At 42.8% G+C, this 25,000-nt stretch overlaps 1 protein-coding gene across 1 annotated transcript in view; it reads left to right on the forward strand.

The window, feature by feature from the left end:
* LOC134466180 (uncharacterized) overlaps nt 1–25,000 on the forward strand; it is a 34,434-nt gene that overhangs the window by 1,852 nt on the left and 7,582 nt on the right. The window contains exons 2-11 of the mRNA XM_063220077.1: nt 2,868–2,948; nt 6,655–6,719; nt 7,522–7,770; nt 8,101–8,302; nt 8,980–9,018; nt 9,195–9,232; nt 10,860–10,900; nt 13,323–13,358; nt 23,710–23,748; nt 24,565–24,603. Of these exons, the coding sequence (XP_063076147.1) occupies nt 2,871–2,948; nt 6,655–6,719; nt 7,522–7,770; nt 8,101–8,302; nt 8,980–9,018; nt 9,195–9,232; nt 10,860–10,900; nt 13,323–13,358; nt 23,710–23,748; nt 24,565–24,603 (826 nt within the window). The 5' untranslated portion in view covers nt 2,868–2,870. The remainder of the gene's footprint in view (nt 1–2,867; nt 2,949–6,654; nt 6,720–7,521; nt 7,771–8,100; nt 8,303–8,979; nt 9,019–9,194; nt 9,233–10,859; nt 10,901–13,322; nt 13,359–23,709; nt 23,749–24,564; nt 24,604–25,000) is intronic.

Here is a 25,000-nt window from a genome sequence, read left to right on the forward strand (position 1 = left end):
AATGAAGGGTATGCAAATCCATTCTTTTTTTTTAAAAAGGCCTGAAAATAACCTTAAGGAAAATGAAGGCCAAAGCTAGCGGGGCAAGCAAGCTAACAAACAAGCTAGTTAGCAAGCCACCATGCAGCCACCCTTACAACGTGACCTGCTAGCCGGGCCGGCCAGGTGAGGGCAGGCCAGCAGCCGGCCAGCCGGCCTTACAGCCAGCCAGCCAGCTAGCTAGCTAGCAACCAGTGAGCAGTACAATGCAACAGTCCCTGTTTAAATACATGTTCAAGTGAACCATGTGACCCGAGTGATGAAGCATTTGGCAGGTGCAGGCAGTAAGTTAATCATTGCATGACAGCCCTTAGCACTCAGGTGAGGTCAGGAATTGATTGATAGATTGATTTGGATGGGGTAGAATGACAGTTTCAAATAGACTGGGCTACTTCTAAGAGCTCAAGGGATTACTGTCCCAGGTAGACTTTTTCAGATTATACTAGCCTATAGGTATATTTTACACATTAAATGAGGCTAAACTGTAGTACCGGAGAAATAATAAGTTACTGTGAAATACTGCAAAATGTGCAAACTGTTGCCATTTGCAGTCCTTAACTGTTGCACAGTTTATTCAGTTGCCAGCTTCATTGTTGTCAAATCTACAACGTGGAGGCACCTGGAGCCAAGCAGACAGGCAATATGTTTTCTGTGGAGTAATTAATATTCAATTCATTATAACCTCCATTGCTTTCTGTTGGGTAGGAGGAATGCAAAAAAAGATATTCTGAATTTTGAAGAGGTTTACCGTGTCAATTTGCCTCTCAATCGAAAACTCTGATGGCAAAGCCTCAAAGTCCAATAAGGGAAAAAATTATTGCGGTGGAGAATTTTTCGCAGAATGAACTACAACACATGCAGAGGGTTGTACTCTAAGTTAATACTCATTGATGACTACTAATCAAATAGTGTGTTGACATCAAACTCTGCCTGTTACAACCAGCCTCTCAGTGGTTTGACAAGTTACACCTGGAACAAGTGCAATCACAAGAGATCTATTGGATTAAAGAGGACAAAAAGCCTAACACGACCAGAAAGAGCACCTACTTTTTGTAGTATACACAATGTGAAGAAAAGCAGAACAGAGTTCTTTGTCTGTTGGTTCACAATTTGGTTCACTAACATAGGATTGAGTTTGGTTCACTTATAGGGGACTCAACAAAAATGGCTGCTCATGTTGCCAAAACATTTGAAAATTGGGGAGGCATGTTTTTCATAACTCTCAAGGGAGTTAAACATTAACTCTCTAGCTCTCTTAGCTCAACAACTCGGATCCAGAGGAGTCAAATAGCACTCTGTAGTGTTGCTGCAACTCTTGATGTTTAGATTTTGGCTGAACACCAGTCTAACTCTGATCAATCGAACTCTGGCAAATTTGCTGTGTACATATGTGTACACCAGTGAAAAATAAAGTCATGTACCGTTTCTTGACTACTTCATCTTCACTTAACGGTATTTTCCAATATTTTCTTTTCAGTGAACAGTTCAGTATTTTCTACATATTGACACCAGTGAAAAATAAAGTTATGTACCGTTTCTTGACTACTTTATCTCACTTAACGGTATTTTCCAATATCTTTGTTTACAGAGAACAGTCCAGTATTTTCTACATATGACACCTGTCAAAAATAAAGTTATGTACCGCTTTTTGACTAAATAGTGGCTTGCCATATTTAGTACAGAGATAAACTGTTTTACATTTTACGGTCACTGACTGTTGCAATTTGACAGTTTTTTGCCGTAATTTCAACAGGCATTTTTTACAGTGTGTTCAAAGAGCACAAACTCATAATCAACTTGCCTTTCTTTATTTAGCAAACCCCCCCCAGGCACACACACAGACACACAGACACAGACACAGACACACAGACACAGACACAGACACAGACACACACACACACACACACACACACACACACACACACACACACACACACACACACACACACAAACACACTATCTCTCTCACACACTCTCTCTCTCTCTCTCTCTCTCTCTCTCTCTCTCTCCTCTCTCTCTCTCTCTCTCTCTCCACGAACACATACTCACTCTCACCCCCCCCACTCTCTCTCTCTCTCTCTCTCTCTCTCTCTCTCTCTCTCTCTCTCTCTCGCTCTCACACACACACACACCCACACACACACACACACACACACACACACACACACACACACACACACACATACTTTGCAAAGGACCCACAACTCTTCAGAGAGCTAACAGATGACTACTGAAGGAAGGGTCGGAATCAAGATGTAGAATCTTGAGTGTTGTTGTTGAATGCTTCTTCACTAAACAATTCTCTGATTCTTAAGCTCACAATACAGAATATCTCACAACACATGTTTACAGAGAAGGAAATCAAGTTTGCTGATAATCACTATGCTCAATTAATTACTCAGTATATTAAAGGAACACTTCAGCCAATTTCAAAATGCTGTTGTATTGCTCACGCTACTCTTGACTTGTCAGTACCCGTGATACTGAATATTTTTGTCCCAGCCCTTTCCGAGATATGAGCTATTCTAATTGGGGCAGATTTCGTTTACATTTTAAAAAGTCTCAACATAGACCTACTCCAAGTATTTTCCCAAAAGGTACCGCTGTTTGCCAGTTGTCTGCTGGTGTTGCATAACCTTTTGGATGTTTTTGGGAATAAATAAAAATGTTTTTTTTTAAACAAACATTACAATGACCAGGATCTCTGAAAAGACTGAAGAAAAAAAGAATGAAAATAGTGTGAGCATTACAACTGCATGTTGAAATTATTATCCTTTACGTAACCTACATCACAGCTTACACTGACCATGTATCTGCATTCTAAACAGGATATGTTGGCAAAATGCTGTCCCTGCTTCCACTGTCGGCCAAGCGTTCCAGATGAAGGAGACAGACCACCAGGCTTCAGTGTAAGTACATATGGGTGTGAGACGTGACGCCTTGTATAAGTGTAAGTAAATATATATATATATATATATATATATATATATATATATATATATATATGTAGCAGAGTGGAACTTTACGGTAATTAATTAAAATAATAATTACCTATTTCAAACAGATGATTGCACGACTAAGCCACTGGGGACTTCCACCCCAGAATATATTTTGTTTTAAACCAGTAGTGGGTCATTCCACGCCAAATCAACAAGAGCCCGCGCACTTAGGTCTCAAAAATTCTGAAAATATTACCAAGTGTACCCATGGTACTTAAGAGAAGCACTGTAAATGTATTTGAATGTAAGATGTATACTCTCCGTGTTACAGCCAATTTTACTGGGGGAGGGGGGTGCCCATTTTGTTCACACTCTTTTTTTTGTAAAAGTTCACAAGCCCGTAGCTCAAGAACTAAACCATGTAGCATGCCAAATTTGAGCTTCCTACATGGTTTAGTTCTTGAGCTACGGGCTTGTGAACTTTGACAAAAAAAAGAGTGTGAACAAAATGGGCACCCCCCTCCCCCAGTAAAATTGGCTGTAACACGGAGAGTATACATCTTACATTCAAATACATTTACAGTGCTTCTCTTAAGTACCCTGGGTACACTTGGTAATATTTTCAGAATTTTTTGAGACCTAAGTGCGCGGGCTCTTGTTGATTTGGCGTGGAATGACCCTAGTAACAAGGCACAGAGGTTCATGAAGGACTGGGTTCGCATACAATTAACATTCTTTTAATAATACAAGTATTTTATAAATAACCCACAACAGTACAATATATCTAAAATGCCCGCTACAGTGGGCCACTTCAGTCAGTTACAAAGGTGGGCTGCACATATGTCCAAATCAGCCAATACGGCCCAGTGGTTCCCCCAACCCCAAAAACATAAAGTAGGAAACAGCACACTTACAGTAGCACAGCAATCAGGTTAGATAAAATCGGCATGCAATTTAAGAACACACATGATTAGTATACACTTGGCACAGCAGACAAAAGCCAATATGGCTAGAGTGACACAGGCATGGACATGGTCCGATTACGAGAACAATGTGCATTATACTGACAGTAGACTACACTTCAAGAAAAACAACAAATGGGAGCGAAAAGGAGAGGAAGCCCACAGGTGTGTGTGCATTCACTCAAGGGCACCGGAGATCACTCCACACACACAGGACAGACACCCACACACTCTCACACACATTCACACCAGTCAGGAGCGCAGCCTGAATCTGTCTCGCTCCGGAAGCATGCGTGCTCGGCGCGCGTCAGTTCAGAATTCCAAGTAGAGCAAGACAGCAGCTCGCCTCAGCAGACAACCTCACGTTGGCCCACAGTTCCACAGCATAGCACGAGCGAGGAGGAAATATCTACCCAAGCCGGGATGGCATTAGCCTCGCGAGCCATCCTACGTACTTCCGCCAAAGGATTGGCTCCACTACTGTAGTCTGGCCGTGCTTCTCTGTGGAGTGCCTGGAGCAGTAGAATTTTGATCGCAACGCCCCCCCAGAAAACAGCCAATAATCGAACACGCCCCCCACGTGGGGACGAAAGGGGGAGGACGCTCGTGACAATGACGTACACATCTGCGCCAGAGCCATTGGTCTGCGCTATGTTGTTGTTGAGTAACTGCCAGCGATTGGGTGGGAGGTGTCCAATAATTTCAAACCATAACTGAGTGCAAACTTCCTGCTTCCTACAATCACTTCAGAGCAAACAAATGCCAGACCATAATACAAAATGAAATGGTAGTATTATGGGATGGTCAGGACCAGGCTAGGATGGCATGGCACCAGGAGTATTATGGGATGGTCAGGACCAGGCTAGGATGGCATGGCACCAGGAGACACAGAGTATGTTTATACCTCAGACACACAGGTCGTGAACTTAACTCATCAGCAGCACGAACCTAACCTACTCCGCCATCGGCATGCCTTATGCAAATGGCTCATTTAAGAGACCACTTCATATCAGTGTGTGCGCCCAGACACAACCGGACAAACTGACACGGAGATGGCACCAAACATACACCCTGCAGTAACCGGTGCCAGGCTTTTAAATGAACTCGGAAAAAGGTAATTGCAGGTGCCAACAAATCACGCGATAACACCAATCGCAGACTACTGCCATGCCTTAAAGGCGCAAAACCTTCACCATGTTACATATATATATATATTATATATAAATATATAAAAAATATCTGAGACACCTGTTATTTTAGTGTGGGACGTTTCATGGCTCAAGTGGACAGCTTCCTTTTGCATTCACAGTTATTTGTTAGATGTGGTTCATCCTTGTTGGTGGTATGCAGAGATTACCTTGGATACAGTGGCTCTTGATACATCAGAAAGGCTTGCTGTCTCTGTCAAAGATGCAACTGTTACACGTGCACCAAGAATTTCTCATTTTTGAGCTCTGATACGTCATACATAATGTTGTGTGCATTGCAAAATTTTGAGCAAAACTGTGCTCTTACCCTGGTAATTGAACCTTCACACTTCACTTTACTGGTGGAATGTGCAATTAATGAAGATTGGCCAACAGGCTGGTCCACTTGAGCCATGAAACCTCCCACACTAAAATGACAGGTGTCTCAGATATTTTGTCCAACCCCTGTATGTCTCACATAACCGCAATGAATGCACCCTTTCACAGTTGTTTTCCTGCAGTCCAGAAAACAGCAGCATCTTTGTGTGTGGGACAGCTGTGGCCTAACGTTAAAGCAGATGGGCTTTAAATCAGTCTATTGAAGGTTCAAGTTTCACTTTCACTTTCACTCCCTAGCACAGTGTTTCTCAATGGGTGGGTCGCGACCCAAAAGTGGGTCGCCGAGGGGTCATGGGTGGGTCACGGAGCCTTGGTGTAAAAAAAAGTAATTCTTTTCCTGCAACAATTTACAACTTTTATTTTGATAGGCTAGTGAACATCTGTTGTCATAGATACAATCTGAATGTTTATGCGAGATAGATAGCGTGCAACCAGTCATTTGAGTCTTGGTTACATTTTGAGAATTGCATTGAATTGACTTGAATGCTAAAAAAATTGGGTCGCGACGGAATGAGAGTGGAAAATGGTGGGTCCCAAGACTGTTCCAATTGAGAACCTTTGTGTGTGGGACAGCTGTGGCCTAACGTTAAAGAAGATGGGCTTTAAATCAGTCGATTGGAGGTTCAAGTTCCACCCTTTCACTCCCTAGCGCACTCCATGGCCGAGTTCCCCCTGAGCTCAGCCCCACATTGCTCCAGGGCAGCTCCCCCTGCGCACCCCCTCGTACATTTCAATGTGGTTCGCGCACCCCCTAAGCAAATATTTTGGTGCGCTGTTGGCTACGCAACTATGATTCACTGCACATTATGCACAGTTATATTTGGGAATCCTCTTTTCCAATAGTCTGGGAGTTAAACTACACTTCAGATGAACCCTTCCAGCACACAATTCACCACACAGTTAAAAACTACTTAATGTTCACTAATGCAGGATAAAAACTCACATATCCACCATTGCTCTATTTATCTCGCGCACCCCTTTATGGCAGGCCGCGCACCCCCAGGGGTGCACGCACCAGAGTTTAGGAAACCCTGCTCCAGGGACTGTAATCAATGAACTGTGAGACGCTTTGGATAAAAACTAAGTCAGATAAATGTCATGTAAAGTAATGTCTTTATATCTATGTAGAAGGTCAGCACCAGCCAGAACATGGAAGAGAAGACCAACGAGGGCACTGGAGAGAAAGCAGACAGGTAACCGTTGTTGTCCTTTCACAAACTGAACGACAAGTCTTAACACATACTACTGCCCACTTGATACTACCTTTTCTGGAGGCTTAGTAAACGATATATATATATATATATATTTATATCGTTATGTGAAAACCATTAACGATTCTCACCAAGCTACTGACCAAGTAGAGGAAACAAGTTTAGATAAGGATACTTGGTGACACTTTATTTTAGGGATACATCTATTAGCACTAATACATACAATGTACCTGTATAAGTAACTTGTAAGGCATGTACAAAGCAAAATCAAACATTTGTTAGGCATGTATTCACAAATGTCTTGTTCATTCACAATAAGGGATTTATTACCAATTTAACCTTAGTAAGGACCTAGAAGACCTTAGCCTTTGCTTAGTACATGCCTTACAAGTTACTTATGCGGGCATTAACATTGTATGTATTAGTGCTAATAGATGTATCCCTAAAATAAAGCCTCATTTTGTGGAATTTGGGAAACAAGGTCAAAGGCACAAAGTCCTTGGCCGCCGTCAGGCTTGAAAAGATCTCTTCCCCAAGAAGAGAGGTGACACACACACACACACACACACACACACACACACACACACACACACACACACACACACACACACACACACACACACACACACACACACACACACACACCTATCTGACTATCTGCCTGTAGGTCTATCCCTTAATCTAATGATAGCCTTTGTGTGTTGATCTTATGTAATGCTTATTTAACATTATTTATTAATATGAATATATATCTGTCTATTTGCCTCTCTGCCTCTCCATCTAGTTCTAATAAGAGCACAGCGTGGACCAAAGAGTCTAAGCAAGATGCGCTGGACATGGGTGCTGAGGTGTTGAAGTTGGCAGCCGGTCCAGCCTCCTCCTTCGTCCCACCTGTGAAGGCCGTACTCAAGGTGCTGTTGGATTTGCACACCAAATACCAGGAGAACTCAAAGGGGTGTGCCAAACTACAGGAGCATATTGACTTCTTAAATGGTGTCCAGAAAACACTCCAACAGCAGGACAACCTCCCAATGTACGTACCGCCTTAATTAGCTTAATTGGCAACCTCCCAATGTATGTACCACCTTAATTAGCTTAATTGGCTTCTACTCTCTCACACACTGCATGTCTTGTCTTCTCTTTTAGGGGAGAGAACTCAGCAGTCCCACGCATTCATTGAATAAAGTCGATTCATCGATTAATTATTTGTATGCCTACTGGGAACATCAGCTTTTATGTGAAATGTGAAAATTGTGTAGTTAACATTTGAGCCTCAGCTATTTTTAAAAATCCAGGCGTAATTAATTGAACTGAAAGGTTGCCCCTTACTTGGTTTACCCCGTCTTGTCTCCCTATCACCTAGACAAAGCGATATGCTTAAAAATCTTGAAGCTCATCTGGAGGACATACAAAAAGAAGCTGACGCCCTGAAGGAAGAACTGAGTTCCCCAGGACATTGGGAAAAGATCAAAAGATTTTTGAAAGCCCGCACCACTCAGAATGAGTTTAAGAAACTTAATGAGATGCTTCTCAAAGACTGCAGAGAACTCTCCCTAAAGCTCCAGGTACAGCTCAACTCTTGGACTAGAACCCATGTAGATAATGATGTCATCTGTATATTCCAGAACCCATGTAGATTATGATGTCTTCTGTATATTCTACTGTATTTTAATGACAAGGGTAATTAAGCTCTGGAACAGTCTACCTGCCAACATAGGCCAGGCCCTCACACTGGCTACGTTCAACTTAATTCCCATCTATTCACAGAGGCATAGGACTTTAACTACACTGAAGAAATATGTTCTAGTAAATGGAGCGTATAGGAAAGTAAACACAATAGTCAGATTCACAAAGTGCATTTACCCCAAACAACACATTTCTTCTGACATAAACAGACATTGGACAAGGATGTCATCAACAGCGGATAGTCCCAGTTTACCCCCATAGCAAAGCAGCATGTGGAAAGCAGCAAATAAATAGATGGCTGATAAAGGTTATAAAAGTGATAAAAGCCATCACAACTTGTCATCTAAAACCAACCTAGGGACTTTTATGCTGTATCTGACTGAATGAGCTGTCCAGGCATATGTTACACTCCCACTACACAAGTTTAGGGTATTGATTTTCCTAGAGAGGCATGTTACATTTTGATAACGTAATATGTAGGCCTACACAAAGCCCAGAGAGAAATGCTGTCAAAGTTTTAGGATGTTGCTAATCATGAATCTGTTAACCATAACAGCTGGAGCAAAGAGAAGTTATTGGCAAGATCGATGCCACGGTCAGTTCCACTTTCCTATTCTGTTGATCTCAATGTTTATCTCATGTACAGATTCATGTTCAGGTGTAATAATAACAAATGAATATCTATTATCTATTGTCTATTATCTAGCATTATCGAGCATCTATTGTTTGTCACTTTGTCATCATTCTACGTATATTTTCTCCATCTATCAGACCAGTGCCACGGACGACAAGGTAGACAACATGGCCAGGTAATGTTCGCTTTTTTAAATACTATGAAACTAGTGTACATGTCTATGACATGTCTTATCCTTTTACCACTTTTCTTCAGTATATTTCTGTGTGTTTTTGTGTGTGGTGGATTTCTTAAAAAGTTCGCTTACTGAAGTGAATTTCCTGTGTGATAAAAAAAATGTCCAATCCTTGTATCAAAAAAAGACCTTCTTGATTGTCTTCTTGCCAATATCTGGTGTATCTTACAGATCTACGTCCACCGAAAACCAGTTTTACACTCTCATTTTGAATACGGAGGGCCAACCCTAGTTACAGTTGAGCAAGTTACTCAAAACCTGTAATGCATTACTGATTACATGTTACTGTCTTTTCAAAATATTCCCTTACAATACAATATAACTATATTCAAAATGTATCACAAAGGCTTTGCACTACTTTAGTTACTTTCGCCAAAAGAGCTGTAGGCCTAAATATGGATCTGGCCATTTAGGCCTATTACAGTGTAAATCAAGCTCATGAGTCACAACTTTTTCATCTCTCATACAGGAGGTGTTTAAGCATGCAGACTAAAAACTACCAGGTTCAGGAATAGCTTCTTTCTGACCCAACACACTGAATACCACTAAAATCCAGGTCATTGTAATGCATTATAACTGCAGTTATTTAGCATTGTTACTAACTTAACTAAGTAAATATTGCAGATTTTTGGCCTGTAATGCCTTACTGCAGAAATACACCAGCGGCGATCTGAGCGAGTCGAGTGACGGAAGTAATTGACTTTGTATTGAGTCGCGCGACAAAAGCGATTCTGGAGACTAGAGCGCTTTGCGCGACGAGCACGACAGTTTGAACTTGAAATCCTTTCAACTTTCTATGACGCGGTTCGGCGACAAGCCGCGACAGCCAATGACTGTATAGAGGTCAGTGACCACAGCCAATGGGAATGCTTGAATGCTTTGCCTTCTGCCTGTACGGACATACTCTAGTCTCCTCAATCGCTCGTATCGCTTGCTGCTGCACTCTGTAGCTTGAATCGCATCGCGCCTGGTCTATTCGCGCGGTTACACTACGACATTATAGTAAAACGTATAATGCATTACATTAATTATTTACTTTTGTAATGCATTACTGCCCAACACTGGCTACAGACACATGCTGTAATGCATTACTGCCCAACACTGGTTACAGACACATTACTGCCCAACACTGGTTACAGACACATGCATACTGTGCCTCCAAGTGGTGCGTCAGCTCCACTCGTTCCATTTCCCATTATCAGAAACATCACTGGACAAGGAACCAATCAGGAATAGCCTGTCCCTTCAAGGAGCCAATCAGGAAAAGCCTGTCCCTTCAAGGAGCCAATCAGGAATAGCCTGTCCTCTCAACGTCACATGGACAATGTGTAGGCGCACAGACACACACACATACACACACGCCCACACGCACAAAATGAGTTACGAAAACACGGTCCCTTCAACGTCACATGGACAATGTGTAGACGCACAGACACACACGCCCACAGACGCCCAAACACACACAAAAACATAATCTAACTAGTACTGTATTCAATATCTGCAGTAATATTCTGTCTGTCTGTCTGTCTGTCTGTCTGTCTGTCTGCCTGCCTGTCATCACCAACAGCAAGCTGGATGACTTGAATGAGAAGTTTGAGAAGTTCACCGGTGAGTTGTTTGTGTCATTTTCAAGTTTCAGATGAAAAGGTTAAGGTGCCCAGCAGAATACACATAAAACACATATTAATTAAGACAAATCAAATTGCACTCAAAAGCAGACAGGCAACTGTTGGGTAAACAAAACTCTTTGACAGGATCCGGATCATAGGGACTCGTTCATTTCAAAGAGCCGTTCAAAAAAATGTCTCTTTTTAAATTATTCATTCAGTGTTTAGAATGCAATATTTTGGCTCCACCTCTATGTCATTTTGTCCAAACAACAACTGATTATCCGCCTGCTTCTAAAGACAATTTCTGCCTGTCTTTGAGAGAGATTTTTTTTTTCTAATTAGATCCTTGATCCTTAGATCCTATAATTTCTGAGAAATGCTTTCAGTGGCAATATTTTTGTTTTGTTTTCATATCCACATCTAGGCCTAGACTGACAACTCTGGCAATTCTTTATCCATGAAACAAAGCAAAACCCCTCAGATGGTGTTTTCAGGCCGACCAGAACAGAGCCGGTGGTGTGGCGCACCAGTTACGTTCCGCCCGTGCTCATACCACGTTCATGTCTCTGCCCAGTAGGTAGAGAAGCAACTAGTACTATATACCACCTCTTCACCTAAACAGGGGCAGATGAGGTCCAGCTTTCACCCAAACAACACAGTAGAGTCAGGACAATGGCCTGAAACCAGGGGCGCTGCCAGAAATGTTGGGCCCCATGAAAGATTCGAATTTTGGGCCCCCTTAAGGGCCCCTGTCAGTGCTTGGGCCCTTAGAATCTGTACCACCCCCCCACCCCCCTGCGGCCCCCATGCCTGAAATACATTGCAAATTCAATGTGTCTTTTGTGTGCGACCCCCCTTCAGTACCTCCGCAACCCCCCTGCGACCCCCCTTCAGTACCTCCGCGACCCCCCTGCGACCCCCCTTCAGTACCTCCGTGACCCCCCCTTCAGTACCTCCACGACCCCCCTTCAGTACCTCCGTGACCCCCCCCTTCAGTACGTCCGCGACCCCCCTTGGGAACCGCTGGCCTATACCTTTACCTATGGCCTGTACTTTCAGATCTAAATGTTCTTGTTTTAATTCATAGTTTGTTTTAATACCTTTTTATATGATATATGTAAGGGATAATTGACTTCACGGTGTGCGTACAACAGGAAAAATAATGCACACCTAGGTGGTGATGCCGCCACGACGCGAAGCGCTAGGTGTGCATTATTTTTCCTGTTATACGCACGGTTCCACACTGTCTGAAATTTATTTGAGGCATTATTTCGATGCTTTAATGGCTAAAACAAAGGTTTTCTGTAGAACTACTTCCTTCCGCCACAATAAGCTTCTTTTCATAACTTTCTGGCGAACTGCCGTTGCTAATTCTAAATTGAAGGTTGCTATGGCCAAGACACCGTTGTTAGTTCTATCGCATTCGGTTGTCAAGTCAAGAGCCAGTCGTTAATTCTATCGCATTTGGTTGTCAAGTCAGTCGCCTCAATGTTCTACCCATCCGATATATGGGCGCGTCTGACTTGCCCACTAGATTATGCTACAGTTGGCATGATTCCTACAAATGTACAGATCTAAAAAAAAAAATACCCCGCGCATCTTGGCGACATTCTAAATGCCTCGCCTCGCCATTAACTTCATTAAAACAGGCACCTCGTCAATCTGCTCTCATCCCATAGGAAACTCCCTTTGATTTATTTTCACTGCGTTCCCATAGTTATTGATCCGAAAATATCCCATACTTTTCACAAGTTACGCTACTCTCTCAACTGATAAACGCTACAACCACAGGAAACATCTCCTCTCGTGGGGAAGAAACGCCCACGTGAAACGGGCGTCCCTTACTTTGCGCAGGGAATCTCTCTCTCTCTCTCTCTAAGTTGACACCAGATTCACTGTACATTGCTGGTGTTTCCAGACGCGCGATGCGACATGTGTCAATTCAGCGCGTAATGCTTGCAACTTTTTTGTGTGTAATTTATGAACGTGCGTGCCTTGGCGCATTGATACACTGGAGTTATGCGGTCAGAAAAGTGACCTAATAATGGGACTACTTCAGGTGTGCATCTATAGACAGTTAATCAACACCCAATTTAGCGCGTCACAATGGGAGATTCCAGACTGCCGTGGTATATGTTGTGTATATGCTGCTTTATATATGTTTTATATATGTTTATTTCTATATATTTTTTACTCAACATCATTGTAAATGAGGGTCAGACCCTCAATGATTTTTCGAGTTTAAATAAATAAATCAATCAAAAGATCTAACTGTTCATCAATATGCCTATCCTCTCTCCTCTCCTCCCCTCCCCTGATCCTTATCAAATGAACCATTTCCAAACACAACCATCTTCATGCCCGTAACAGTGCGATGAGATCGTGTCCTCAGTGTTTTACTTCATGTATTATCCCTCCAGGTGCTGGGACCTCCACTCAACCTACACAGCAGCTTGGTATGTTCCCCTCACGCTTTAAATCACTTTAAAGGTACACTGTGCAGGAAATGGTCAAAAAAGGGACTGCAACTATGCTGCTCATTGAAACTGGGCTGCCCATTGGCAAAATTGATCTTTTCATGAAAGTTTGCTAAGTAATAAACAAATATTTTCTAGTATGGCCCAAGTACAGTCATTTTTGCAGCTAAAAATGGCTATTTCTAGAAATTCAAAATGGCGGACCATGGAGAAGATCCCCCTTTTCATGTATGAAAAGGGCCATTGTTCCAGTCAAAATGAATATTTAGAATTTGGTGAATATGGTGGTGGTAAGTATTCATGAAAAAGGTAACATTAGTGAATGGGCAACATTAATTCTGGAAATAAACAACTAAAAATCTCACACAGTGTCCCTTTAACAGGAACCTATTGGGGGTTTGTTGACAGGGTTTCAGAGTTTTTTTGTCCAGGTATTGATAAGGGAACTCATTTGTGATTGGTTGGTTCACTGTGAGCAGGGGCGGCAGATCTTGACTCTCCATGGGGGTTCAGAACTGAGTTGTGCAACTACTGTCATTTAAAGGGACACTGTGTTAGCATGTTGAAGAAACAGGGGGAGCAGTAGTAGAGGAGGCTCTTATATAGCAGAAGAGGGAGATGGCGGGGGGGGGCAACAGACAGTGATGTGTGTGTGTGTATTTGTGGATCTGTGTGTGTGTGTGTGTGTGTGTGTGTGTGTGTGTGTGTGCGTGTGCGTGTGCGTGTGTGTGTGCGTGTGTGTGTGTGTGTGTGTGTGTTTTCAAGGGAGGGAAGAGAGCCATCAGAGCAGCGCCTCTGCCTTGACTTCCTGTTTACATTTGATTCTTTCCAGATGGTGCCAGAGGGCATGCGCTGCTCACGGTGTCGGTGTGTGTGTGTGTGTGTGAGTGTGTGTGTGAGTGTGTGTGTTTTGAAGGGAGGGGCATGCGCTGCTCACGGTGTCGGTGTGTGTTGGAGTTTTTTAGCGCGCGCATTCTTGTTTCCTCTTCACTCATGAGAGCCGCGGCGGCACTTAAGACAAGAGTGTGTGAGACAAGCCAGCACGCAACAGCAGCAGAGTCACTCTCCTCCTATTGTCAGAGTTAGAAAAACAAAGACTTCAGACTTCATTCAACAACAGCACTCCCAATTAGTACAGGTAAGAGAGTTTTAGAAGTATCTATTTCAGCTGGGTGAGGAGTAGACATATGGCCTGTGGGTGTGTACAGTATGTCAAACTGTGTGTTGGACATGTAAACGGCCACAAAATGGTGCCAGAGCGCATGCGCAGGGTGTTTTTTTAGCGCGCACATTCTTGTTTCTTCTTCATTCTTGAGTGCCGCGTCGGGACATAAGACAGACCAGCAAGCAACAGCAGCAGAGTGACTCTCCTGTTGTCAGAGTTAGCAAAACAAAGACTTCATTCAGTTCAGACTTCATTCCGCAACAGCACTCCCAGTTACTGAAGATAAGACAGTTTAGAAGTATCTATCTCAGCTGTGAGGAGTTGCTGTTACGACAAGGTACTAGAGATGTTTTGACATTTTGTGTGTGCTCTTATTTTCTGCTGTCAAATTATAATTAGAATAATACAACTACAACTCCCAACTTTTTAAAAAATGATAGAAATGAATGAAAGAATGTACAGTATGTGCCGAAACAAAAACCCTGACGCATGTGTTTTTTTTTTTTTTGTTAACATGATCTGCCTCTGTGACCCCTTAATGCACACCGCACCTCCTGTAGCACGCTGTTATAGACATTGAAAGTTAACTACTACAGTACTACACTACAGTACTACACTACTATGACAGTGCACAGGGCCTTTAGTAATACACTACGACTTGGTCATTGCCATTCTGGTAAAAGCTAATTTATAATGCCATGTCTTAAAGGGGTATGACACTATTTTGTGGCTTAATACAGTTAAAATCGTTGGCCAGGGTTTATAAAGGTGGTAAAGTGTCTTATTTTTCATGTAAGCCGTTGTCTTACTTTAAGACTACTTTATGCTACATGCTACAGTGATCCATTTACTTTCACTAGCTTAGTGACATACTCCCTCTTTTAACATGTCTTAAAGCAAGACAACGCTTAACATGAAAAATAAGACACTTTACCACCTTTATAAACCCTAGCCAACGTTTTTAACTGTATTAAGCCCCAAATAGTGGCCTACCCCTTTAAGGGGTTAAAAGAATTGGGCTGAATTCCTCTCTGCTCCCAGCACAACCTCTCTTCCTTATCTGCTGTCAAGGGTGATATATTCGCTTTGCGGCTGGCCTGACCAGCAGGCTTTTCCCCTTCCCCTCTCTGTAGGAGCCAGTATGTATTTTCTTTTTGTGTGACACCTGCTGGCCAAATGAAGTATAAATCTTGGAAATCTTGGAAATAGGTGGCCTTTAGTGGAGCCCGGTGCTTGGCACTGCTTAGTTGGTTCACCTGGCCTATAATTAGACAGTGTGTGGCTTGAGGAGCTAGCTTGCTGATGGAATGACTACAACTTGGAAGTTAGAGACGCCAGCAGGCACACAAGATTTTAATTTCAAGGTGATTCCAAGTGATGGTTTTTGTTTATTTTTGGATTCAAAGTAGAAGAATAGTAGAAGAATCTTTATTATTTCGTGACAACCTGGAAACATTCATTTTTGTTAGATGGAATAAATCATCCTGATATTAAGTCAACCTAATGGCGTCCAAGAACTGTTTCATAAGGAGACAGTACCCTCTCACTTGTGGATGCACTCAGGGATGAAATGTCTGCAAGGTGGAGGGAGAGACTGTATGTGTTTGTGTGTGTGTGTGTGTGTGTGTGTGTGTGTGTGTGTGTGTGTGTGTGTGTGTGTGTGTGTGTGTGTGTGTGTGTGTGTGTGTTTGTCTGTGTGTTTGTTGTGTGTGTGGTTGTGGTTGTGTGCGTGCGTGCGTGTGTGTTGACACTGTTAGAAGCACTTTCTAGCTGTGCATGTCTGTGTGCGTGTGATACTCTATCTGTCATGGGAAGGGGGGGGGGTATTGGACAGCAATCAGAATTCTTCTTCTTGCGATAGAATCTGAGTGACTTCAACAGTTCAACTTTGATGAGTTAGTGGTCAGCTTTGCATTAAAGAAGGGCGGTAAAGCGTCGCGGAACGGCCACGTTTTTTTTACCGGCGTTGTTGAAAATACATTGAAACATATCTGTCCTTACACATCAACCAGCGGTAGTCGGGCCTTACCGGCGCGGGAGCCGGCTCCGCCCCGCGCTGCATTTGGAAAATAGAACTCGAGTGTATTTTTCAAGCCGGCGACCGGCGGTGTCTCATTCAAACTCCTGGGGTCCGTTTCTCGATTCTTGTCGTTGCTAACCATCTTAAGACCATCTTAAGACCGTCTTACCATTCCCTTGGCTTTAGTAATGAGCGTCGCTGTTGAGAGAGAGTTCACTCGCTCTTACGAAGGACGTTGCTACCGTCGTTAGCAAAGGCGCTTTCGAGATACGGACCCCTAGCCTGGTCCTGACCATCCCATAATACTACCATTTCATTTCGTATTCATGGTCTGGCATTTGTTTGCTCTGAAGCGATTGTAGGAAGCAGGAAGTTTGCACTCAGTTATGGTTTGAAATTATTGGACACCTCTCACCCAATCGCTGGCAGTTACTCAACAACAACATAGCGCAGACCAATGGCTCTGACGCAGATGTGTACGTCATTGTTACGAGCGTCCTCCCCCTTTCGCCCCCACGTGGGGGGCATATTCGATTATTGGCTGTTTTCTGGGGGGGCCTTGCGATCAAAATTCTACTGCTCCAGGCACTTCACAGAGAAGCACGGCCAGACTACAATAGTGGAGCCAATCCTTTGGCGGAAGTACGTAGGATGGCTCGCGAGGCTAACGGACCCCTGGACTGCACTTCCCTTTGTCAATATTGATTCCACTACTGTTCAGGACCAGACTCAAAACTCATTTGTTTCATTCATTTCAGTTAGCCTATTCTTTATGACTTTTAAACTCTGATTGGCTTTGTTTTGTGTTTACAATGTCTGAGCTTTTGATGTGTCTTGTCTTTGTACCATTTGCTTGGCTCTGTGATGTGTCCTTCAGTGGTTTGAAAGGCGTTTTTAAAGGGGTCCTATTATGCTTTTTTCATGTCCACTACCCATTTATTGGGTTACACAGCATCTGTTGTATGTAAAAGCTTGGTGAAAGCTGCATTTCACAAATTGGCCTCTTGGGGGAGAATTTCTCTGCCGCAGGAACGCTATTTCTCAACTGTCAGAGAACGCGTGGTTGGGTTTTCAACATTCTATAGCTTTTGTTTCCTGTACGGGTCTACGTCATGCTGTACCTAACATTGCTGCTTATGGGATGGAGTGTTGACGATGTCACAGACCATTTATTAATTGCAGAGACAGTAGACCTAATGCGCATTTGTTCATCGCAGCCACATAGCCTAGGCCTATCTGAATTTGACAGTATTGTGATGAGATGTATCCTATTTGTGAATACACCACTCAGTGTACAAAAATAGTGTACAAGAATAGTGTAGCCTACAAGGATAGTGTAGGATTTCGCCATCCACAAGTTTATTCCATTACGCATGTTGTTGTTTTTTTCAATTCATAAATCGGCTCCGTCAAATAGGCTACAGCATCGGTCTAGACTGGAGGCTACACTCACCTGTGGCCCAAGTTATATATTTTTGTTTCATTGTGATATTAAAGCTGCATTTTACATTGATAAAATACCGGTTGGTAGGCCTATGGCTAACGGGTCAGAAACAGTTGAATGAGGAAAGTCAAAAACAGGCAGAACGCGTTAACGCAGTTGTGCACTGAGAATCCAAAACACTTCCAAGTGGGTGAAAGACTCGAATCTCTCCTTTCTCTCTCTACTCGCTTCAGGGCCGTTTTGTATATGCTGTTGGCAAGACTAACTTTTGTTTGGTAAGATGTGAAAACCCTACACTTGTATTGCCGCTTGAAGCATAACATTAATTAGAAGACGTGCGCTGATGTTATCCAAATAGGTATAGGCCTATCACGACATGACCAGCAGCCGTTTGCATCAGCAATGTTGGCAAGGATTAGCCAGTTAGTACAGGCTATGCATAGGCTACAATTCAGTAATTAAAATTCAACGCAGTTTTGTTCATCATATCTGCAAGAGCAACGTGGATATTGGCTTGACGTCGTTTAAAACTGGTCGCGTCGTCTGGCGGCATGCCAAAAATAATGAAACTGAAACTGAAACGGATAGGGCCTATTGTTATATAAAAAATCCTGTCCTGTCGATAAATGCGAACAGAAAAACCACGAAACCGAGACTAGGCCTAGGGGTTATTATAAGACCTAGTATGAAACCAATCCATCGAGGACTGCCCATTGCGCAACCAATCCAGTGGGCGCATCATTTCTGCCGGGGACTAAAATGAAACCATGCACCTGAAAATACCTTGAAATGTATTTTTATGAAGCATAGCCTATCACCATTGTGCATTAGGCATACAGACAACGAGCAAACAGGAACTCATTTTTAAAAGCCAACAACGCGTGCGCTCAGTATTCAGTCTGGCTTGCAAATAGACCACAGGACGCATTTGAACACGGAGTTCATATCACAAATAGGGTGTCACGATATCACTGCCAGACGTTGAATTGATAGGTTTGAGTCCGACAAGTCGTGCCCTTGTCTTATTGGGCGCACTCTTTCAATTTGGACTGCGCCTTTGACAGCCAGACGGGGGCTGCCGCGGGAGCGAAGATGTCCACAACTTCGCTGAATAAATAGGCCTATCCTTTGAACTGTGTACAGCAATTGCAGATGATTAGCTTATTGGATAGCCTATTTTGTGAAGGTTAACTTGCCATTAACAAGGAAAGGTGATCTGATTTCAATCCCAGAATATTATTTGTGTCTTCAAATTTCCACCTGTCAACAGCAGATCTAGACTCCCACCTAGACCAGCGCGACACTTGTCTTTTTGCGAGCAGTAAACTTGGCTGATAACTTCAACTTTAGGGCTACAGTATGCAAGGCTAGACAGCGGGTTAACCAATCAGGCCCCTACTGTTGCGTTAATAATGTTTAAGATAAAGATTCTTCAGCGCAGGATATCAGAAATAAACAAGACAGCGCAGATGGCTATTAGTTTTTTTAAATATGGTCACAATCGCGTTATTACGCATCATATGCAATATGCGTATTATTTCATGAAACCTCAAATCGGAAGCAATAGCCTGTACCCAGCACTTTCAACCCTTTCTCAGATTAATGGCAGCCTAATTGTCCCAAGCGATTTTGAAATCAAACTGAAGCCCATGCACGGAAGACTCGCATTGGATAGGGACTGGGTTTCAGCAAATGACACAGCAAGGCGCACAAATAACATAACGTGGGACTTACACAGTAAATTTGCCAGTGTTAATCTTGCAGTGTTAAGGCTTATTAACACTATTGGAGTAATTCCAACACCAAATGGAGTGAGATGCTCTCCAGTGTCAGTGACAAATGAAGTTGTTAAATTGTGTGGAGTTAGAAGTACTCCAGAGAGCCCCCGCCTCCTCGAGGTGATGGAGTTTGTCTGCGCCATTGTATGCCCTAGTAACAGAGAACGTAAAGAGAACGTTTGACTTTTGGTTCTCTAAAGGTTGGGGTTATTACCAAACCAAAATCTACCACCTAGAAACGTTCCCTTTGGTTACAGTAAAAACCAAGCAGCCATTGGTTCCGGTTCGGTTCTGGATACGTTTTGGATACGTCATTTTTGGTTCTGTTTCGGTTCTCACAGGGTTGCCAGGAAAGTTTAATTTAACTTCCCAGAACGATATATGTGTGGTTCCCATTCCATTCCCTCGCCGTTCTCTCACCGTACCTTTATTGCTTTTCATGTTTGTTCCCTCATCGTTCTCATATGGTTCCCATAACCTTGATGGTTACATTATAGGTCTGGTCACGTATGGTTCCCTAGACGTGCTCCTGATGTTCCCCCAAATTTGTTTATACTGTGTTGTTCAGAGGGGGTCAGCCCAATGTTCCCACACAGTAAATTTGCCAGTGTTAATCTTGCAGTGTTAAGGCTTATTAACACTATTGGAGTAATTCCAACACCAAATGGAGTGAGATGCTCTCCAGTGTCAGTGACAAATGAAGTTGTTAAATTGTGTGGAGTTAGAAGTACTCCAGAGAGCCCCCGCCTCCTCGAGGTGATGGAGTTTGTCTGCGCCATTGTATGCCCTAGTAACAGAGAACGTAAAGAGAACGTTTGACTTTTGGTTCTCTAAAGGTTGGGGTTATTACCAAACCAAAATCTACCACCTAGAAACGTTCCCTTTGGTTACAGTAAAAACCAAGCAGCCATTGGTTCCGGTTCGGTTCTGGATACGTTTCGGATACGTCATTTTTGGTTCTGTTTCGGTTCTCACAGGGTTGCCAGGAAAGTTTAATTTAACTTCCCAGAACGATATATGTGTGGTTCCCATTCCATTCCCTCGCCGTTCTCTCACCGTACCTTTATTGCTTTTCATGTTTGTTCCCTCATCGTTCTCATATGGTTCCCATAACCTTGATGGTTACATTATAGGTCTGGTCACGTCTGGTTCCCTAGACGTGCTCCTGATGTTCCCCCAACTTTGTTTATACTGTGTTGTTCAGAGGGGGTCAGCCCAATGTTCCCACGGCCCATTGGTCCCACAGCCCATTGGTCCCACATTGCTAAGACTTTTGCGTTTTTTCAAAATTAGGCCCAATGGTCCCACAGCCCATTGGTCCCACATCACTAAGATTTTTAAATTTGTTTTTAGGTCCGTTGGTCCCACAGCCCATTGGTCCCACAGTCCATTGGTCCCACATCACAAACACTTCAATGGGCTGTGGGACCAAGGGACCCACTAGTTTGACGCCCTCTCGGTACTTCACATGATAATCAAACATTTCAAACAAGCGATTTAAGGTTAGGGTTAGGTTTAGGATTAAGGTTAGGGTTAAGGTTAGGGTTAGGGTTAGGGTTAGGGTTAGGGTTAGGGTTAGGTTTAGGGTCGTATGACGTTAGCGGTAAGTACCGAAAGAGCCTTGAACTAGTGAGTCCCGTGGGACCAATGGGCTGAGAAATTCAAATAAAAAAGCAATGTGGGACCAATGGGCTGTGGGACCAATGGACTGTGGGACCAATGGGCTGTGGGACCAATGGGCCTAAAAAATGAAAAAAAGTCTTAGTGATGTGGGACCAATGGGCTGTGGGACCAATGGGTTGTGGGACCAATGGGCTGTGGGACCAGTGGGCCGTGGGACCAATGGGCTGTGGGACCAATGGGGCGTGGGAACATTGGTACGCTCCCGTTCAGAGCATAAGCAATGATGACTGTCCACCCGATTAAATCATATACGTCTACATATTAGTAACAGTATTTCCTCCAGATTTAATCATGTACACAATCTTTTTTTTATTATTCCATTTCATTCATTTAACTCAACTTGGTTGGGTTGATCTAAGGTTTGGCTGTGCACACAACATCACACAAAAGATGTGTTGAGTGAAAGAAATAACTTGAGAACTTGTTACACCTTTGCCGGTAACAAGCAGGCCCCTCACAACCAATCTGTCCATCAGCGCCTGGCCAAACCTAATTACTTAGGGCTGGTATATCATGACTCAATTGCTTGCACCTGAAAAACTCCTAATCAATCTGGTCACATGGTACTCTTGAGCCTGTATATAAACCTGGACTGTCACAGTGCTTTAAATATTTGCCTGCCTGCCTGCCTGCTGGCTGGTCAGCATGGCACAGCATAGCGCTTGTTTACCTGCTTTGCAAGCAAGCTAAAGGAGCTTTTGGCTCATGGCATTTGTTAGCTACATCTTGTGCCTTGCTTTGTGAGCTAGTCAGTAACAGCACATGTTACATTGTTTGCTCCATTGTGCACTTGATGTTTGCAAGCAAGCTAAAGGCGCTTTTGGCTTATGGCATTTGTTAGCTACATCTTGTGCCTTGCTTTGTGAGCTAGTCAGTAACAGCACATGTTACATTGCTTGCTCCATTGTGCACTTGAAGTAGATGGTATGGTTATATTTTAAACTTCATTAAGGAAAACATTTGGTATTAATCCCCACTAGATTGTGTTCATACATGCTCAGCTGAAATTGGTCCCACATTGTGGTGCAGAACAGCATAGACTGATATATAAAATATAGACATTTTACATGTTGTCAGCAACTTTAAACATTATCTTAAGAGAGCAGCGTGGCAAACTGATGCCAGGCGCAGGGTGTTTCAGTCATGGTGGAGGATGGGAGGTGCTTAATTACCATGATCAGGGTACCTCAACTATGGTGAGAGATAGTGGGGCAGGACCAAAACACATTCACAATAATAAACAAGGTTGGGGGAACATCAGGAGCATGTCTAAGGAACCAAATATGCAACCAACAAGGTTAAGGGAACCATATGGGAATGGCAAGGGAACAAACATGACATGAACAGGAATAAAGTGACGGTGAGAGAACAATAAGGGAACGGAATGGGAACTACACATATAACATTCTAGGAACGAAAATTAAACTTTCCTGCCAACCAAGTGAGAACGGAAAAATAACCAAACATGACTCTCTGGGGACGTACCCAGAACTAAACTGGAACCAAGGGCTTGTGTTCCAGGAACCTGCTTAGAACTAAAAAATGTTAGTAGGGATGCTCCCTGAAATTGCTTTACTCTTTATAGTGTTAGCTTAACACTATAAATCTAACACCAGTGTTTAACACTGATCTGGAGCAGGACCAAATAGACACTAGAACAGTGTTAATTTTAACTCTTTAAGTGTTATTTTAACACTACACAATTTACTGTGTATGATGCGTCCTTTTCAGATTAATTGTGGACATTGGGTGAACTATTTGGCTGTCAACTTTAGACATAGGCTACAGGGTTGGATTCCAGGTCAAAAACAGCTGTGCTGCTGACGTAATATTAGTAATAGAATGCTTGATGAAACGCTCCATGCTGCGTCGAGATTTCAGAATGTTGACGGTCTAACATTCTGCACTTCCACGCGTTTCAAACAGGCGGCGTAGGGTGCATGTACACAATGATAAAAAATAATGGACATGAAAACAAGTGATCATTCAAAATTAACTCCACTAACCACAGTAAAGCAAAATATTAACAATGAAAGTTATTCTAAATAGCATAATAGGGCACCTTTAAATGAATGCTGAATGTGACATTTAATGAATTCTGAATACTGCCATGCTGAATGTGACATTTAATGAATTCTGAATACTGCCATGCTGAATGTGACATTTAATGAATTCTGAATACTGTCGTGATGAATGTGACATTTAATGATTTTTTCTTTTTAAAATTTTCACTTTCGAAGGGACTCCTGGGGGACCTCCTGTGACACAGTCGATGGCAGGTAACCACACACACACACACACACACACACACACACACACACACACACACACACACACACACACACACACACACACACACACACACGATGGCAGGTAACCACACACACACACACACACACACGATGGCAGGTAACCACACACACACACACACACACACGATGGCAGGTAACCACACACACACACACACACACACACACACACACACACACACACACACACACACACACACACACACACACACACTAGAGACCGACCGATATGGGTTTTTCTAAGGCAGATGCCGATATTTAGCGGTCAGAGTTGCCGATGTGGCCTGCCGATGTTTTGGGCCGATTTTTAGGGCCGATATGTTATGGTATTTTACTTAATTGGCATTTGAAAATTGGCTTAATTGGCTTAATTGTTAATCAAAAAATATGAATTGCATCCTCTAATGAAGAAATGCACTGTGCTGTGAGCTTTTCTGTGCTTGTGTAAGATCACACACTGATGGGATGTGACATTGTGACCATGGCCGTAACTACCATTGAGGACAGAGACGTCATGTCCTCTGCACTTTTTTCAGCAATGTAAAATGTATCTATGATGAAAATCGATATATGATCAACAAGGATAAATTCAGTGTGTATACGCCACCCCTATTTATCCTCAAGGTAGTGATTAATGAAAACGACCTTGAGTTTGACTGAAGAGTTTGAAGCATGTACAGTAATTGTATGCAGTGCAGCAACACACAGTATTTGACCTCTGTATTTGAAAAAGTCTCGTTACGTCCTGATTGTGACATTCAGTGATTTTCATTTTCATCTCCACAGGGGCCGGGGGACCTCCAGTGACGATGATGATGATGAAGGGTAATTCAGGCATTTACAGTTGAGGACGATATTATTAGCCCCCCTCCTGAAATTAGACATATCTCTTCATTGATCATTGAAAATGATCATTATTTATAAATGTATGCCATTTTGGAAACGAATACACCATGGAGATAGTATCCAATAAGTTAAATTTGAACTTTTCCATTTTCACAATGAGTTTAAACAAAAAAGTGTAAAAATGGCAAGGACAAAATTATTAGCCCCCTTATCATTAATAGTCAATACAGTGCCATTTATGAACAAAAATTGACACCAGGCACTTTGATTAGTTGTTAACTATGTTGGCACATGTCCTACCAGGGATTTTGGTCCATTTTCTTCATTGCAAATAGTTAAGCTGGTCCAAATTGCATGGATGTTGAGGATGGACATT

The sequence above is a fragment of the Engraulis encrasicolus genome, chromosome 16 (assembly GCF_034702125.1).
Source record: "Engraulis encrasicolus isolate BLACKSEA-1 chromosome 16, IST_EnEncr_1.0, whole genome shotgun sequence".
In the NCBI taxonomy this organism is placed as follows: Eukaryota; Metazoa; Chordata; class Actinopteri; order Clupeiformes; family Engraulidae; genus Engraulis; species Engraulis encrasicolus.